This window comes from Taeniopygia guttata, chromosome W (genome assembly GCF_048771995.1).
Source record: "Taeniopygia guttata chromosome W, bTaeGut7.mat, whole genome shotgun sequence".
In the NCBI taxonomy this organism is placed as follows: domain Eukaryota; kingdom Metazoa; phylum Chordata; class Aves; order Passeriformes; family Estrildidae; genus Taeniopygia; species Taeniopygia guttata.
The window spans coordinates 12806424-12825646 of NC_133064.1; the positions used below are offsets into that span (position 1 = coordinate 12806424).

Genomic DNA, 19223 nt, shown 5'->3' on the forward strand with positions numbered 1-19223 from the left:
TTCCTCTTCATATGTTCATTGGATGTTTGTCGTGGTTTGACACGGAAGGCAATTTTCTCAGGAAGTTGGTAGTCAAGCCAATCAGTGGTCACGTTTGGATATTGGTGCCAGGAGTAACCACTGAAGGCTGGACATGGCTCTGAGAACACAGGGGGTTAAAAGCCAGAACTCCCAGGAGAAATGGCTCTTTGGTTCTTGTCATGGGAAAGTGCTGACCTCCCCTGCCCAGCCACTGGCTGGGTGGGGGAGGGGTATCCATGTGGCCTGGGGAGGTAGGCTGGGGTGAAGGATCTGGAACCGAGCCAGATCCTGCGGACAGAAAGGTGGAGGAGGTCTGAGATGTCTTTGTTCCCCCTCCCCCACCAGAGGGAAAGAAACAGAGAGCCTGAAGACACCTGGAAGTCTGCTGGCAGAGGAGAAGGAGTGGGGGGGGGGAAGGTGCCCAGCGTGGGAGATGGAGTCCTGGACCGAGATTTCAGCTGTCCAGGGAGTCTGGGACTTTTAACCCCTTTTTGGGGAATGAGAGCTTTGTGAAATATTACTCCTCCTCGATTTGAAGGAAAGAGAGACAGCCTGGGACCTGAAATGTTAGGAAAAGAAGGTTGGGGGGAGATGATGGAGTGGCTTTTGGCTGGACTTTTCTTGTTAGCCATAGACTGAACCAATTTCTTCTCCAAGAGAGACTGCATTTTAGGGGGATGCATGGTGAACCAAGAGACCTGCTTCAGCAACTACCAGTGCAGGAATGGAGTGAACAGAAAAAGCTGAGCAGGGTGTGATGATGCCCTCAGTTTTCAGGAAGATGAAGATGTCTGTTTTCACGGTGTCGTAGTTTGACACGGAAAAAAAATTTTTCCGGAAGGAAGAGGTCAATTTAGACATTGACCAATTAAAAGTAGACACGTCTCTGAGAACACAGAGGAGTTAAAAGCAGAATTCCCAAGAAAACTTGCTCTCTTAGGTTCCAGTCAGCGGTCAGTGCAGGACTCTCCCATGCCTGGCCACGAGCTGGGTGGGGGAGGGGAAAAGTCATGTGGCCTTCAGAGGTAGGCCCAAGGGTAGAAAGACTAAAACTGGGCTGGCCCCCTTCAGATGGAAGGGTGGAAAAAATCTGGGATATCTCCGTTCCCCCCAGAGTCTCTCTCTCCCAAGAGGGAGGAAGAAAATGGGGGAGATTGTCGTCCCAAAATGAGACACTGGACTGTTGTTCCTGTTGGTCCTTGGCAAAACATCCTTAAAGGAGCCCTATGAGCAGTCTTGGTCCATGCACAGTGGTGAGAGCACTGTGACATGGAAAGGAGAGTGTCACACTGGCAGATTCTCTCCGGACTGTGCCATGTGTGACATGGAAGCACAAAAAGTGGCAATTGTGTTTCCTGGGGGTCTATGGTGCAAGGGAGACTCTTCTCTCCCCTGATGGACTTAGTATTGATTATATTGAAGGGTGATAACTTGATTAAGGGTCCAAGTTGTGTCTCACTGTGGTTTGTTGGAGTTGGGTGGGGGGAGAAGGAATATTTTGGAAGGTTTTCATTTTGGATTTAGTGTGTGGTTTTTTTTTTTCTATCATAGGAGTAGTTTAATAAAGTTTTTTTTTTCCTTTGTTATTGTACTTGGGCCTGCTCTGCTCTGTTCCGGATCACATCTCACAGCATTCATTTGGGAAGGTGCATTTTCATGGGGGCGCTGGCATTGCGCCAGTGTCAAACCATGACAATGTTATCCCATCCAAGCAGGCATTTTAACACAAGCATACTTATATCAGCTATTTCACTACTATTTCTAAGCTTAATTAACAACAGAAATAAAAACTACATCTTTATAACAAAGTTACTTTAGCATACACATATAAAATCCATTTTAATATTTGCAAAAAGCCAGTATTATAATATGTATCTATAACATCTGTCCCCTTGTGCTGCTGGGTGTGATGTGGAGTTCTTATGCTTGAGACATAAGACTGATTCACGCGTGTTTCTTCAGAAAAACAGCCTCATTTTTTTGTCTCCAACACCCTTTTATAGACAATTCAAAACTCCCTGTGCTTTCCAGACATTGGTCAAAACTCTACACCCCACAGACTCTTAACCAGTCAAATACTTGTATTTTAGGAGAGCTCCCATTGGCTCTGTCAGCTTCTGTCAGTCAGCCCAGAGGCTGGTTCATGGAGCTGAGCTAGGATGCTTATTATAACTTGATTAATGTTAATGCTACAGCTGGGGTAGGAGGCAGAGCTGGAAGGAGGAGAGTTGTGGGAAAGGTGTTTTAAAGGTTTTATTTTACTTCTCATTATCCTGCTCTGACTTTGTTCGTTTAATAAATTCAATGCATATCTCTACATTGAGCCTGTTTTGCACGTGATGGTATTGTATGAGTGCTCTCTCCTGGTCCTTATCTCAACCCATGAACCCTTTATTAAACTTTGTCTCCCCTGTCCAGCTGCAGAGGGGAGTGAGTGAGTGGCTTTGGTGGGTGCCTGGCATCCGGCCAGCGTAAACCCATGACATCCCAGTTGGACCTGCTGGCTGACAGGACGCACTGCTGCCTCATTCAACTTGCCATCAACCAGGATCCCCAGGTCCCTTACCAGTGTTGGTCTCCAGCCTCTTGTTCCCCAGTCTATCCATATATCCAGGGTTGCCTCATCTCAGGTGCAGAATCTGGCAGTTGTCTTTTTTAAACTTCATACAGTTGATGATTGCCGAGGCAATGACTACTGTCGCTGTCGAGGCAGGACGGGAATGAATAGACTCAACTCAGAAGGCTGTGAGAGTAAACCTCTGATTTATTCAAAATACACCACTCTTTTATACAGAGCTTCATGAGGACCAACTCCATTGGTTCTGAAGTGAAAAGAACCCACAGCATTGGTGCAAAGTGCTTGACTCACGGTGATAGAACTTAACTATAAACAATGTGAAAAACAAGAGAGATAAAGAATTATTTACATTCTTCTCCAGCTCTTTCCCAGGCTTCTGCCTGGCTAGAAATTCTCAGTTTCTTTCTTTGACTGAATCTGAGTCCTACAGACTACAAGTGATATAAAATATGGGTTAGCAATAAGAGCTTATATTCTTTTTTTTTTTATGATTCTGCTGGCTTTATGAGAGAACTTCTTTGCAGGTACTCCTTGTCCAGAGAGACAAATAATTGGTTCCTGCCCCTCAAGTGTGTCAACTACACCATTAGCTTGGTGTCATCTGCAAATTTGCTCAGGGTGCATTTGATCCCTTTGTCTATGTCAATATGGAAGATTTTCATTAACACTGGTTGCAATACAGATCCTTGGAGGGACACCAGTTGTCACCAGTGTCCATTGGGGACTCTGAAGTGTTGGCCACTACCCTCTGAATGTGACTGTCCAATCACTTTTTTATCCATCAAACAGTCCACCCATCAAATCCATGTCTCCAGTTTAGAGAGAATGATTTTGTGGGGGACTGTGTCAAAGGCTTTACAGAAGTCCAGATAAATGACATCAGCAGCCCTTCCCTTGTCCACTGATGTAGACACTCCATCATAGAAGGCCACTGGGTTGGTCAGGCAGGACTTGTCCTTGGTGAAGCTGTGCTGGCTGTCTTGAATCACCTCCCTGTCCCCATGTGCCTTAGCAGAGCTTCCAGGAGGATCTGTTCTGGAATCTTCCCAGGCACAGAGGTGAGGCTGACAGGGTGGTAGTTCCCAGGGTCCTCCTTTCTACCCTTTTTAAAGATGGGTGCAGTGTTTCCTTTTTTCCAGTCACCTGGGACTTCACTTGACTGTCACAACTTCTCAAATTTCATGGAGAGTGGCTTGGCAACTAAATCAGCCAATTTTCTCAAGACTCTGGAATGCATCTCATCAGGTCCCATATACTTTTGCACATTCAGGTTCCTCAGGTGGTCATAAACCTGATCTTTACTTACAGTGGGAGGGACTTTGCTCCCCCAGTCCCTTTCCTGCTGTCCATCCACTTGAGAGATATTGAAGACTGAGGCAAAAAAGTTTTTGAGTACCTCATCATCTGTTGTCACCAGTTTTCCATCACTGTATGCCTGTCCATTTGCTTCTTTCCCTTTATTTTGATCAGCAGGTCCCTATTCAGACATACCAGTCTCCTGTCTTCTTTGCCTGGTTTCTTGATCCTGTGAATTGTTAGCTCTTGTGCTTTATGGAAAGCTTCCTTACAGATCTGCCAGTTCTGTTCCATTCCCTTGTCCCTGAGGGTGGTCTTCCAAGGAATCTCTTTGACTATCTCCCTTAAGAGCTGGAAGCTTGCTTCCCCAAAGTTCAGGGGCTTAACTTTACTCCTTACCTGACCAATATCCCTCAGGACTGCAAACTCCACCAATGTGTGATCACTGCAGCCTAGGCTGCCTCCAATCTTGACATCCCTGATTAACTCGCATTGGTGACCAACAGATGTAGTAACATATCCTCTCTGGTAGGGCTATCTATTACCTGGCTCAATAAGTTGTCCTCCATGCATTCCAGGAGTCTCCTAGATGGCCTATAGCTTGCCATGTTACTTTCTCAGCAGATGTTGGTGTGGTTGAAGTCCCCCAGGAGGATGAGAGCTTGCAAGTGCAATGTCTCCTGTAGCTGGAGCAAGAAGTCGTTGTCAATAGGCTCCCCTTGATCAGGTGGCCTGTAGTAGACACAAACCACAATGTTCTCTTTGTTGCCTTGATCTCTGGTCCTTACCTACAGGCTTTCAACCTGCTCATGGCTGTTCTTCAGAGACAGGTCTTCACTGTTGGTGATGACATCAAATGCAAAGAAAAATCTAAATGTAAGAAATAATCTAAATATTAAAAAATCAAAATGTCAATATCAAGATGGCAGCGATGAGAAAACATACTGATACAGTGTTATAGCTTTGAGGTCTGCTCTAGGTGTTGTTTTTCTGTTCTTGTCTGTCTCTTTCCCATGCAAGCTCCCTTTTATTTTAATTTTGTTACAGATAACCAACTTCCTTCTGATTGGTCCTCAGGGCCTCTGCTAATATTGTAACATACAAAACATGTCTCAAGCATTGCGTGCATGTGATTGTTTTCAATCACAGTAAATTACACACTCATATGGTGGTCTTCCGCCAAAGTAATTTTTTCACAGCATTCTCAGCAAACACATAAATTAGCAGAGCCTTTAGCGTTAATATTCTCTTGTTCTAATCTTGGTTAAGATGCCAGGTGTCTGGTACTGTTCCCACACTTCACAATACACCTCGATGCAGAGGGCATATTAATAGACTGGACCTGTGTCCTAGTTTAGGGCAAATTTGGGGAAAACCCAGGAAATAAACCCCCACGGCCCCTCTCCACCCACCTGGTTCAGGGAAAAATTCCCTCTGAGAGAGAAGTGGAAAAGAACCTGTTTATTCAACAACAAAGCACTCCCCAGCACCAAAACAATTAACAACACAAGATGACAACAAAACTCTTTCACCCCTCTGAAGAGCTGAACAAATCCAGAAGGTCTTTCCTGGGAGTGGTCGCCCGGGTCTGGACGCTGGGGATTGCTCTCCAGCACTGGGGATGGCTGCTGCAGATCACCAAATGCAGGCTCCTGGTGTTCCTTGGTGTTTCCCAGATCCCAGTCCAGAGCAGGCTGGATGATATTCAGAAAGAGGAAGGGAAAAAAGCAACAGTCCAGGGAAAGAATTGGACTGCTTAACCTAACTAGGAAGCAAAGCAAGAAAGCAGGCAAAGCAAGCAAGCCAAGCAAGCAAGCAAAGCAAAGCCAGCCAGCCAGCCCTAGCCTTTTCTAGCTTTCCAGCAGACATGGGGGGAGGTGAACCAGATGATAACACAGCAAAACAAACCTTCACTTTCAGAGTCAGTTCTGAAAGCACAGAACATAATATCAAACGTAAACAGAACACACGATTGGAGATACAAACACCATAACAGTCACCCTCGGACATTCCACCCCTTATCTCCATATCTTCAACATCATGTAAAAACTCCATCAAGTTAAAACTTGTATCTTTCACTTACTCATACCTTCTTTCTCATGTCTGTGTGTTTTCATGCACAGACATTGACAGTAACATCCAGCAAACAGTGATATTTGCACAATAGTTTCACCCCACAATCAGATCTCCCTGAGGTACACATCGTGTTGTTCCATCTCTCTGCATTATCCACCATGTACAACCTGGTCCCTGAGCAAAGACAATCCCACAAATGGGTTTGTCTGTACTCGAGGCAGGATTGATCCACACTGATTTCCCTAACAAACCTCTGACATGTGCCACTAGGATTTTATCTCCGTCTACTATATTCAGGGGCTCAGACTGGGCAGGACCTGCTCGATTGGTGGAACCTCGGCTGTTAACTAACCAGGTGGCCTTTGCTAAATGTTGCTCCCAATTTTTGAAAGATCCCCCACCCAATGCTTTTAAGGTGGTTTTTAACAGTCCATTGTACCTCTCCACTTTGCCTGCAGCTGGTGCATGGTAGGGGATGTGGTACACCCACTCAATGCCATGTTCCCTAGCCCAGGTGTTGATAAGGCTGTTCTTGAAATGAGTCCCATTGTCTGACTCAATCCTCTCAGGGGTACCATGCCTCCAAAGGACCTGCTTTTCAAGGCCCAGGATGGTGTTACGGGCTGTAGCATGAGACACAGGGTAGGTTTCCAACCATCCAGTGGTGGCTTCTACCATTGTGAGCACGTAGCGCTTGCCTTGGCGTGTCTGGGGCAGTGTGATGTAGTCAATCTGCCAGGCCTCCCCATACTTGTACTTGGACCACCGCCCACCATACCACAGGGGCTTCACCCGCTTGGCCTGTTTGATGGTAGCGCATGTCTCACAGTCATGGATAACCTGAGAAATACTGTCCATGGTTAGATCCACCCCTCGGTCTCGTGCCCACTTATAAGTGGCATCTCTACCCTGATGGCCTGAGGCATCATGGGCCCATCGTGCTAGGAACAACTCTCCCTTGTGTTCCCAGTCGAGGTCTATCTTTGATACCCCTATCTTCGCAGCCTGATCTACCTGCTGATTGTTTTGCTGCTCTTCATTAGCTCTGCTTCTGGGGACATGGGCATCTACATGGCGAACCTTCACAGGTAGCTTCTCTACCCGGGTAGCGATATCTTTCCACTCTTCAGCAGCCCAAATTGGTTTTCCTCTACGCTGCCAGTTAGCTTCTTTCCACCTCTCTAGCCACCCCCACAGAGCATTGGCTACCATCCATGAATCAGTGTAGAGGTAGAGCTTTGGCCACTTCTCCCTTTCTGCAATGTCTAGGGCCAGTTGAACGGCTTTGAGTTCAGCAAACTGGCTTGATCCACCTTCTCCTTCAGTGGCCTCTGCAACCCGTCGTGTGGGACTCCATACAGCTGCTTTCCACTTCCGATTCATCCCTACGATGCGACAGGAACCGTCAGTGAAGAGAGCATAGTGTGTTTCCTCTGCTGGCAGTTGGTTATATGGTGGAGCTTCTTCAGCCCGTGTCACTGGTTCTTCTTCTTCATCTGCGACACCAAAACTTTCACCTTCGGGCCAATTTGTAATTACTTCCAAAATCCCAGGGCGATTCAGCTTACCAATATGGGCACGCTGCGTAATGAGAGCAATCCACTTGCTCCATGTAGCACTGGTGGCATGGTGGGTGGAGGGAACCTTTCCTCTGAACATCCACCCCAGCACCGGTAGTCGGGGTGCCAGGAGGAGTTGTGCTTCTGTGCCAATCACCTCTGAGGCGGCCTGGACTCCCTCCTAGGCGGCCAAGATTTCCTTCTCTGAGTCTTACCTTCCTTCACTTCATGCACCCGTTGTGCCAGAGCACCAGTAGGTTTTCCATCCCATTTCCTCCTGTTTTCTCCGCAATCGCGCAGGAAGAACCACAGCTCAGTTCGTGGGGTGTACCTTCTCTCACCATCTGAGGAATGTCTACGTTGGATACCAGAACCTCTGATCTGTACTGCTGAGATTTGGAGAAGGTCCTCCTTTATCTCCTCCCTGAGTCTCTTATGATTCTCCTCTATCTTATCTTCTAATTTCTGCAGACGTGTTTCCACTGCTGCAATTCTGGCATGGGTTGGGCCATGTACAGCATCTGCATATGCTCGGAGTTTCCTTGCCATTTCGAGCACAGTCTCATCCCTCTCATCTTGCTTCATTATTGCTAAGGCAGAAGCGTAGTCATGTGGCCCAAGCCGTACAAGTTTTCGCCACATCACAGATGTACATGGTACCAAGTCTGGATTCCTAGTTGTTATTTCATCTGAGAAGATAATCTCTGCCACTGCCATTTCTCTCAGACGTTGGATCCCTTGTTCTATAGTCTTCCACTGGGTTTGCTGCATATAAAGATCATCTGCACACAGGTATCTTTGTGCTACACTTTCCAGAACCCGTGCCCAGAGGCTGTGAGGGTTAGCCCCCCTCATCATTCCTTGATCAATAACAGGATCATGTGACAGGGATCCCAAATGTCTTGCCTCAGTACCATCCAGAATTGTAGCCTCACCTGCAGCATCCCAAAGACGGACCAACCAACTAATTACAGACTCATCAGGTCGTCGGGTATAATCCTTCCTCAGGCCACGAAGGTCCTTTAGGGAAAAGGACTCAGTATTGGCCTCTGATCTTGTACCAGTTGCTTTGACTTCTGATTTTATGTCAGCAGGCACTGAGGGTCCCTCTCCTGCATTATCATCATCATCGTCATCATCCACTGGTCGATTGGTCTTTTCTGTGCGCTTCCCACTTCTTGTGCTAGTAGCAACAGCCATTGGTTGAGGCTTGGCTGCTGAGTCTGGTTCAGCTGCTAGCTTTGAGCCGGGGGTGTTGGCTGCAGCCTGAGTGACTGGGATAGCTGCTGATTTATCTCCCTGCCCCCCTTCCTCTGTCTGCTGCCCTACAGTATCTAGCAGGGTGCGATAAGCATATGCCAGGGCCCAGCTCACTGCAATGATCTTTTTCTCCTTAGAGTTATCATGGCACTTCTCTTTCAAGTACTTCGCCACCTCAGCCGGATTCTGAATTTGTTCACTAGGAAAGTCCCAGGCTATAGGGTCAGAAAATTCCTTTAAAATTTGGCCCATCTCCTCCCATTTCCCACACCACTCAGGATTTTCACACCTGGGTCTACTCCTGGGTCAGAGGTCTCATCAGCCCCTCTAGAAATCTCAGCCCTCGTTCTAGAGAGACTGCAGACTGTATAGAGAAAGCTTACTAGATTAAACACCAGGAAGATGGTCTCCTTAACAGTCAGGGGAAACTGAACATTCTCTAATAGGGAGGTAACAAATTCAGAGGAGAAGAAGGAAAGCAAAGGCTGAAAAGCCTCATCCCCTACTTCCCCTCTAACAAACTGGCTGTACAACCATAACCATGAACCATACATTCCAGGAACAGACCTCAGCACCTTTATAAACCCTCTGGAAGCTATTACACCCAAGCACAGCACGATGGATATTCTGGTCAGTGCCCTTCTACTGCAAAACCTACGTATTAGGGACAATACCGGAGCTATTCCTGGATAAAAAAATAAACCTAGGGACCACAGGGGGATTAAGATCTGAAAAACCCCTAGGGACCAGAGACACATGCAGGCCTTCACCCCAAGAGACAATATTAATTCAAACAACATAACCAGTAACTGCTCCATACCCACACAAAATAATTGGAACAAAAATATGATTACAACAGGGTTTTTTCCACTCTCTCGAGCCCCGAGTTGGGCGCCAAAATATTTGTCCTAGTTTAGGGCAAATTTGGGGAAAACCCAGGAAATAAACCCCCACGGCCCCTCTCCACCCACCTGGTTCAGGGAAAAATTCCCTCTGAGAGAGAAGTGGAAAAGAACCTGTTTATTCAACAACAAAGCACTCCCCAGCACCAAAACAATTAACAACACAAGATGACAACAAAACTCTTTCACCCCTCTGAAGAGCTGAACAAATCCAGAAGGTCTTTCCTGGGAGTGGTCGCCCGGGTCTGGACGCTGGGGATTGCTCTCCAGCACTGGGGATGGCTGCTGCAGATCACCAAATGCAGGCTCCTGGTGTTCCTTGGTGTTTCCCAGATCCCAGTCCAGAGCAGGCTGGATGATATTCAGAAAGAGGAAGGGAAAAAAGCAACAGTCCAGGGAAAGAATTGGACTGCTTAACCTAACTAGGAAGCAAAGCAAGAAAGCAGGCAAAGCAAGCAAGCCAAGCAAGCAAGCAAGCAAAGCAAGCAAGCCAAGCAAGCAAGCAAAGCAAAGCCAGCCAGCCAGCCCTAGCCTTTTCTAGCTTTCCAGCAGACATGGGGGGAGGTGAACCAGATGATAACACAGCAAAACAAACCTTCACTTTCAGAGTCAGTTCTGAAAGCACAGAACATAATATCAAACGTAAACAGAACACACGATTGGAGATACAAACACCATAACAGTCACCCTAGGACAACCTGTCTGTTTCTTCCAGTGTTGCTGCCTTCAACTGGAAGTATAGAGGAAAATATAATTTGTGTTCCAGAATACTGGGATATATCTGGAAGTGTGTATATATCTATCTTTGCAGCATAAGCAGCCAGTCAAATCACAGTACACTCTGATTCCTGTATGTATTGTTGAAGCAAATGACCAAAAAATGCAGATGGGGAAAAATCTGATTGGTTAGATTGCCCAACAGGAGTTGACATGTTCCCACTTTAAAGATTTATATACATAGAGGGAGGACACACAGGATTATTTAATTTGAATAATTGAATAATTCTGCTTTGTTGTTGGTTGGGGACAGGAAGGCTTTTTTTGTGGGATGGTGATGGTTTTGTTTGGTTTTTTTTCTTCCCCTCAAATAAAACAGTGTTTCTCATCTAGCCTAGAAGGACCTGCAGTTGGAATTACTCTCTGTATGCTATTCTAAGACAGCTGAGTAGTATTTATCAAGTCTTTTGACATATCAGCTAAAAAGAGGTAACAGAGCGGAGAAGGAAAGAGGCTGCCATTTTGAACCTCAGTGTATTTGAGTCACTTAAATCCCTGGTTGTTGGTATATTGTCTTGGTTTTCCAATAGGATGAATTTGTACTTTGTGTTGCTTTAATAGGTGATGCGGATGACACTGTCAACATTGAATTGGCGACGACGGGAAATGGTGAGGTGGTTGGTAACATGTGCAACAGAAATAGGTATGTTCTGAGATGCTTCTCAAGGTCCCCTGTATTTTTGTCAGCTAATCTTAGAGGGCTTGATCTTGTTTGTCAACACTCAGGCTCTGCAAATATCTCACACCTTCTGTTTCTCTTTAAAATCCCTTTTTTAGAAGACAATAATTATGTCAGTGATGAGTGGGCTTTTTGAGCATGTAATAGAATAGGCACAGGCCAAGTGAGACAATACTTGACTAATGAAGTGTAACTTCTTTCCCCTTCAAGATAGGGACATCCATAACCCAGATTTCCCCTTCTTCCCTCCATGTTGGGTTTGGGTTTGAGGCTGCAGCAAAGAAAGGGGTAGTGGTTATGGGATGTTACACTATGCTACAACTTTGCTTGCTCTGAAGGGTGAGGCTCCAAAAGACTGGTGAGAGCACTCTTATCAGCAGTGGGGAAGATGAACCAAAAAACAGGTGAATAAAATGCTGAGGTTGCATTCCACTGTATGGCAGACAAGATCTCATGAAAATCTCATTGTTCACATTGTTTGCTTTCTTGGTTTCATTTTTTAAGCCCCTTTGTAAATCCAAGCTTAGAGTGTAATGCTTCTTTTTTATGTGGCTATGACATTGTGCAGGCCTCTCATCTGCACTGGAAAGCAAACCAAACATTAACATAACCCAAGACTTTCTACAATATTGCTCAGAGTATTTCCCTAATAAAAATCTTTATGTTCAAGTGTATATCAATTCAATACAAGATGTATCTGAAAAGCTTATTGGGAGAGGGTAGAAGTTAGGATTTTAAATTTTATTTCTTTTAAAATTGTGCTTAGTATTAAATGCCATGGTCTTCTATTAAATGAGACATTTGGCATGCTTTCATATTCTTTTGTGCATGCGCTGTGCCGTGAGATGCACATTAAGAAAAGAAGTTAAAATTGCGTTTTAAGTGTTTGGTGTGAGGGCTGCTTTTGAGTGATATAAGACCAAATGAGCCAGGACTTGTTATACAAATTGTCTTAGATAACAAGTAAAACAGCTCAATTTTCTCACTGGGATATAAAAGCTTACCTTGCAGGATTTTTTGTTATCTGCATTTCAGCGATTGCTACAGAGTGTACACAGCCTTTGTTTTAATCCCCTTTTTCAGACATGTTATCTGGTTTAGCTTTTCTTGCTGAAGCTAGTCTCCTTCAGTGTACTGGCAACCTCTTAGAACTTTGAATATAATCTTTTGCTGAACATCTATATCTGCTAGGTTTTGTCAATTGTGCCTAATCCTTTCTTTCTCTCCCCAGGTGTTTATGCACTGGATAGTATAATGCAAAACTGGTTTACACTTTTCACTCCAACAGAAGCCACTAGTATTGTTGCTACAACAGTGATGTCCAACAGCACCATTGTCCGTCTGCATCTGGACTGTCATCAGCAGGAGAAGCTGGCCAGCAGTGCTAGAACACTTGCTCTACAGTGTGCCATGAAGGATCCTCAAAACTGTGCCCTCTCTGCACTGACTCTGTGTGAAAAAGATCACATAACTTTTGAGACCGCTTACCAAATTGTTCAGGATGCTGCTACAACCAGCATGAGCTACTCACAACTTTTTACTATAGCACGATACATGGAGCACCGTGGTTACCCTATGCGGGCCTATAAGCTAGCCACTTTGGCCATAACGCATCTCAATTTGAGTTACAATCAGGACACACACCCTGCCATTAATGATGTTCTCTGGGCATGTGCGCTCAGCCATTCTCTTGGGAAAAATGAGCTAGCAGCTATAATACCTCTGGTGGTCAAAAGTGTCAAGTGTGCTACAGTACTGTCAGATATTTTGCGCAGATGTACTTTGACCACTCCTGGCATGGTGGGACTCCATGGAAGGAGGAATTCTGGTAAGCTCATGTCACTGGACAAAGCCCCTTTAAGACAACTCTTAGATGCCACAATCGGAGCTTACATTAATACAACTCATTCACGTCTCACTCACATCAGCCCACGACACTATAGTGAGTTTATAGAGTTCCTCAGCAAGGCCCGAGAGACCTTCTTAATGGCTCATGATGGACACATACAGTTTACACAGTTTATTGATAACCTAAAACAAATCTACAAAGGCAAAAAGAAACTCATGATGTTGGTTCGTGAGCGGTTTGGTTGATGAAAATAAGTGAAGGAAGGAGGTGGTTTGGTGTTACTTGAGCCTGCCTTTGTATCTTTTTGAACTTAAAGAAACAAAGCCACACTGGTATTATATGTGTATAGTTATACTGAGTTTGAAAACTAAACTGTCATGTTGTGAAAGTTTGTGTGTTTAAATTTTTTTCCTTTTTTCTGTTTTGTGTGAGAGAAAGGTTAAAAAAAGGTTTGGTTTACACTGAGTATATGTTGTCAAGTGGCAAAAGTCCACATCACTCTCCTGTTCTTTCTGTATATGTTCACAGCCTCAAAAACAAAACGTATATTGCAATGGCTTTAAAAAAGCAAACAAAGCACCTCCATCCTGTGATAAGTACCTCAAATGGATTCAGCTTTACTCCTTTGTAACTCATCATTATATTTCAATATATTTAAAGAAACCAACAAATGAAATACTAGTAGTTAAAAGGCTGATCATGTGGCTTTGCAGTGCTCTTCATCCAGAAGCATGGCACACAATGCTTATGCATGTGGAAACTTAGCAACTGTCAACATACATTCTCAGGGATTTATCAAAATAAATTTTTTAAAGTATGAGAGCATTTATTGTACTGTATATATATTATAGTATATGTCTGATTATTGAAAAAATCTAACATTAATTTATAAAAAAATTCAAATCTATGTAATGCAAAATACTTGAAGCTGCAGTAGCTTGGTTTTAAAGAAAAACTATCTGAAGGACTAAAGTGCGCCTTGCTTCAGGGTTGGCTGGGTTGGCTCAGGTGGTGAACTATATGCTAGGCATCTATTCAGAGCCATCTTTTGTATTGCATGGTTGGAATGATACCTACTGGGGAAGTTTTATATATGTGTGTGTATATATATATGTATACACACATAAAAACATACTTGTAACAGGCACTACAGTAAAGAGGGATAACAAAAAATACACAGCCAGAGCAGCAAGCCTTAGCATTAAGAATACAGTATGCCAGAATTGGGGTTTGTGCCTCCTAGCCTGGAAAACTTAAAGAAACATAATTTTTGACAAAAAATGCAAAATTATTGACATGATACATTACGCCTTTGCAGTGAGCTAAAAATAAGCTAACCTTTGTGCACAAATATATATATATATTATATATATTCTGCATATGTATTTTGACTGTGCAGGACAGAAAGTTATGTAGGTATGACTGTTCTACTTTTCCGTTCATTTTTCTAATATATTTTTTCTCTAGAACTGCTCAAACAAAAGCAGCCTTCTATCTTGCCTTGTCTTAATGCTTTAAATTAACCGAACTGGAGATCTAACTACCAAACCGTTCTTTATATTATTAAATACCAACTTCGATTACAGTATCATGCCTTTGCTTTAGCTGATGGTTCTGTATCCTTGTGCTTTTAAAAACAGATTTTGTTTTGGTGCAAAAGTTGTCCAGTGTCTATTGTTCCCTTCATTAGAGAACATGCTAGAGGTATGTTTGTAGGTATTTTTGTTTAGAAAAACTATTTCATGCTCTCAATTTTATTTATTGTAATAGGTAAAAAGGTTGTACTTCATTACCCATGTAAACATGCTCATGAAGTTGAAATTAAGATTTGATACAATGATATCAATTTATTTATGTAACTAAATCACACTGTTTTATAAACTTGTTACTGATAACAAATTTTTTTTGTTTTGATTAAAATTAGTTTTTTGAAAGTTGATTCTGCCTCCATTATGGTGTCTGTTGCTGGTGTTAAATTATGTATGGAAAGTTCATAGATCTTAAAAGCCCAGCTTGCAACTTTGATGCCTTATGGTGAGAAGCAATATAACCAAGAAAGAAGTGCTTTGTTCCTCAAAAAATCTGCTGAGGAACAGTAGTGTTCACAATCACAACAGCTTCTTTGCTCATGCAGGAAGGCTTGGTGCATCACAGGGACCAAATGCTGACTGCAATTAAAGATGTGTGGTCTATACAATGAACTATAAGCCTTTACATATTGCCCTGGTGGAATGGAAGAGTGTGTGGGAGCATGTTTCCACTCAGTGGATTATTTGGGTGACTATGAAAGTTGACATGTGCTGCAGATATATACAAGGACAGTTCTTGCTGTTCTTTGGATTTTATAAAGCATTTTGTGTATTCTGAACAGTGCAACTCACTCCACTCAGCATGGAGTTCTTGCTCACCAACTAACAGACATAATTTCTGCGTTTTTGGAGTCTGCTCTGCAAGATGTGTGTAAGTTTTCCAGCCCTTAGTGAATCATGCCATACAGAATGGTTGAAAATTGAAGAGGAGTGATCTGCTTTACCAAGATCTTCATCATCTCAGGTATGTTATATGATGCCATATTTGGCTATATGATCTAAACACCTTCACTTTCTTTTTTTTAGTATCTTCATTTGAAAACAGAATTAGCATGCAGCACACAACTATCAGAGGTGCCAATGTACCCATGAATTATAACAGTGACATTTATGTCACTGGAAGATTAATGAGGAAAAGACCTGAATCTTTGCACAACTTGTCATGTAAATATATGAGTCTTTACCAAGCCTTGCTAACAACTGAGTTGTCCTGACCTGGTAGTACTAACATTGTGTAGCTTCTGTAACTTCTACGCCTTCCAAATATTGAATTCACATGACATGTTTGCTTCATTACTTTGTCTTAGAATAATTTTCTGATACAGACAATAAGGAATGAGAAGGATGCTCCATTCTGTAAAAGGATTTGTGTGGGTGTTGGGGTTTTTTTTGCCTCTTACAAATAATTCAGTATTATGGATATTGTGGATTATATAGATTGCAAAACTGAAGCCTATTTGAAGACAAAGGCTTTACAATGAAATGTGATCTTGATGGTTGCCACCTGCTTTTGACAAGCACAATGGCTTATTCTTCTTTCAGAACTGATCAAAGTTTGACTTGTTTTCATGACTGATTGAAATCTCTTTATATCCTCAGTGGTGCTGCACAGTGCAGTTCTGTCTTGGTTTGGAAAGACAGGTGTCTGCTAAAGAAGGCAGGACCCTCCCCTGAAATGAAAAAAAAAAAAATGTAAATCCCTTCCCTCTGAATTGTTATAAATTTGAAATTAAGGGGGAATCTCAGGCAAAAATATGGGAGCAGGAATACCAGTTCTTTATTAGGGAAGAAAATTTTTTAAAAATAAATAAACAATGCAGGAAACCAAAACAACACTGACAGAGTCAGAATACAACCTGACACCCTGTTAGTCAGGGTGTTGGCAGCAGTCCAATTGGGAATTATTGCTGCAGTCCTCTTGGAGTGGCAGGTGTGGTTCTGTTTGAGCAGTGATCCAGTAAAAAAGGGGTGTAGTTTTCCTGCAGTGGAAGAGGCAGCTATTCTACTGGGAAATCCAGTGCAGGAAAAGCCGTGCTGGTGTTCCAGAAATTCAAGATTATATCCAGTTAGGAATGTTTGGCTCCTCCCTCTGTGCGGAGCATCACACAATGGGATGTTATAGATCTTATCAGTCATGGAGTGATATTCAATAGCCCATTATCAGCAGATGTCTCCTCTGAGAGAGGATTGGTTGTGGAAGAGATAAGGAAAACGGCTCACTTAACAGAAGACAACTGCTACACAGATGGTAATAGAATAAATCTTGTTTCTCAGTCTGGGACAAATTCACACCATGTGTTTGCCCTACATGTATTTCTGGTCCCGAGGTTTTTTTGAGGTCTTAATATCTCTATGGTCCTTAGGTTTATTTTCTTATCCAAAAATAGCTTTGGTATTGTCCCTAATATGTAGTTTTTGCAGTAGAAGGGCACTGACTAGAAGAGCTATTGGGCTGGGCTTGGTGGTAATGACTTGTAGGAACTTTATAAAGGTGCTAAAGTCTGTTCCAGGTATGTATGGTTCATGGTTATCGTTATGCATCCAGTTTGTTTGGCTTCCCTTCTTCTCTGAATCTGTTACCTCCCTATTAGAGAATCTTCAGTTTCCCCTGACTGTTAAAGAGACCATCTTTCTGGTGTTTAATCTGGTAAGCTTTCTCTATAAAGTCTGCAGTCTTGCTAGAATGAGGGCTGAGATTTCTAGAGGGGCTGATGAGACCCCTGACCCAGGAGTAGACCCAGGAGTGGAAAATCCTGAGTGGTGTGGGAAATGGGAGGATATGGGCCGAATCTTAAAGGAATTTTCTGACCCTATCGTCTGGGACTTTCCACGTGAACAAACTCAGAACCCAGCTGAGGTGGGGAAATACCTGAAAGAGAAGTGCCATGATGACCCTAAGGAGAAAAAGAACATTGCAGTAAGCTGGGCCCTGGCATATGCTTATTGCACCCTGCTAGATTCTGTAGGTAAGCAGACAGAGGAAGAGGGGCAGGGAGATAAATCAACAACTGTCCCAGTGACTCAGGATATAACCAACACCCCAGTTACGAAGCCAATAACTAAACCAGACAGTGAACCTAAGCCAGCAGCTAAACCACAGTAAACCTCAACCAATTGCTACTAACACAAGAAGCGGAAAGTGCACAGACAAGACCGATCAAGTAGATGATGATGATTATGATAGAGAAAGACCCTCAGTGCTTTCTGACATAAAATCAGGAGTCAAAGCAACTAGCACAAGGTCAGAAACCAATATTGAGTCCTTTTCACTGAAGGACCTTCATGGCCTAAGAAAGGATTACACTCTATGACCTGATAAATCTATAATTAGTTAGTCCATCTTTAAGATGGTACAAGCGAGGCTACAATTCTAAATGGCACTAAAGAAAGGCATTTGGGATCCCTATCACATGATCCTGCCATTGACCAAGGAATGATAAGGGGGGCTAACCCTCACAGCCTCTGGGCACAGGTCCTGGAAACTGTAGCACAAAGATATCTGTGTGCAGACGATTTCTATATGGAGCAGACTCAGTGGAAGACCATAGAACAAAGGATCCAACGCCTGTGAGAAATGGCAGTGTGGCAGTGGCAGAGATTATCTTCTCAGATGACATAACAATTAGAAATCCAGACTTAGTACCACGTACATCTGTGATGTGGCAAAAACTTGTATGACTTAGACCATAAGAATATGCTTCTGCTTTAGCAAAAATAAAGCGGGATAACAGGGATGAAACCAAAGCCAGGGACCTCACTAGACAGGAAAGCTGGACTGGACAAACGCAGATCAGGCCAATATGGTCAATCAAACATTCTCCCTTTATTAGTTAGAAGATAGCAGTTTATATACACTTCAGTATAGTTTATAGTTTACAAAGGCACTCTCATTGGCAAGCTAACATTGTTTACCTTTGCCTTAAGGTGGTCAGGCTTTTCACACTGCAGCTCTACCCTAATTCACACTCAGATAGCTCATTACTTTGTAGTCACCTTAACATAATTTTTAACTGCGCCACAACTAATTTCTTACTACGCAAAAGGCTTCCAGGCCCCACCAAGGCCACTTATCAGGGGTCTAGTCTGAGGGGTATCTCAATTCTCATTCCAGACATAAATCATGCCCTCTCTCTCTCAGAAATTCTGCAACATGAAACTGTGCTTAATATAGCGAAAAAGCTCCAAGCATATACAGATGCTGTACACAGCCCAACACATGCTAGAATCATGGCAGTGGAAACCTGTCTACAGAAATTAGAAGACAAGATAGAGGAGAATCATAAGAAAATCAGAGAGGACATTAAAGAGTGTTGTATCGAATGCCTCATGGGATCTATTGGCTAGCTCTGGATATCAGCTTCACCGACAAGGAGAACAGCAAAATATGAGAAGTGCTCTTCCTTCTCAGGACCAAGTCCCAGTTTATTGTGAAAGGGAGCAATGGTGTCCAGGAAAAGGAAGAGTTCAGGGGTCTTGTGGCAGGAGATTTTAAACCCAGGGGGTGGGGGGCAGAGGAGAGGGACCACAGCCAATGGGATACAACTGATGGGAGGAATGAACCCAGGGGAAGACCACCACCACAGGACTTTGGGGGGAATACAGAACAAGCCATGTGATACAACATAAACTATTCAGTG

General features: G+C 43.4%; 1 protein-coding gene across 2 annotated transcripts in view; it reads left to right on the forward strand.

The window, feature by feature from the left end:
* LOC116806985 (zinc finger SWIM domain-containing protein 6) overlaps positions 1-14936 on the forward strand; it is a 294044-nt gene extending 279108 nt beyond the window's left edge. For both annotated transcript variants that reach the window (XM_032744790.3, XM_072923078.1), the window contains exons 13-14: positions 11031-11112; positions 12380-14936. In XM_032744790.3, coding sequence (XP_032600681.1) covers positions 11031-11112; positions 12380-13242 — 945 coding nt within the window. In that variant the 3' untranslated portion in view covers positions 13243-14936. The remainder of the gene's footprint in view (positions 1-11030; positions 11113-12379) is intronic.
* Positions 14937-19223: the final 4287 nt, after the last annotated feature.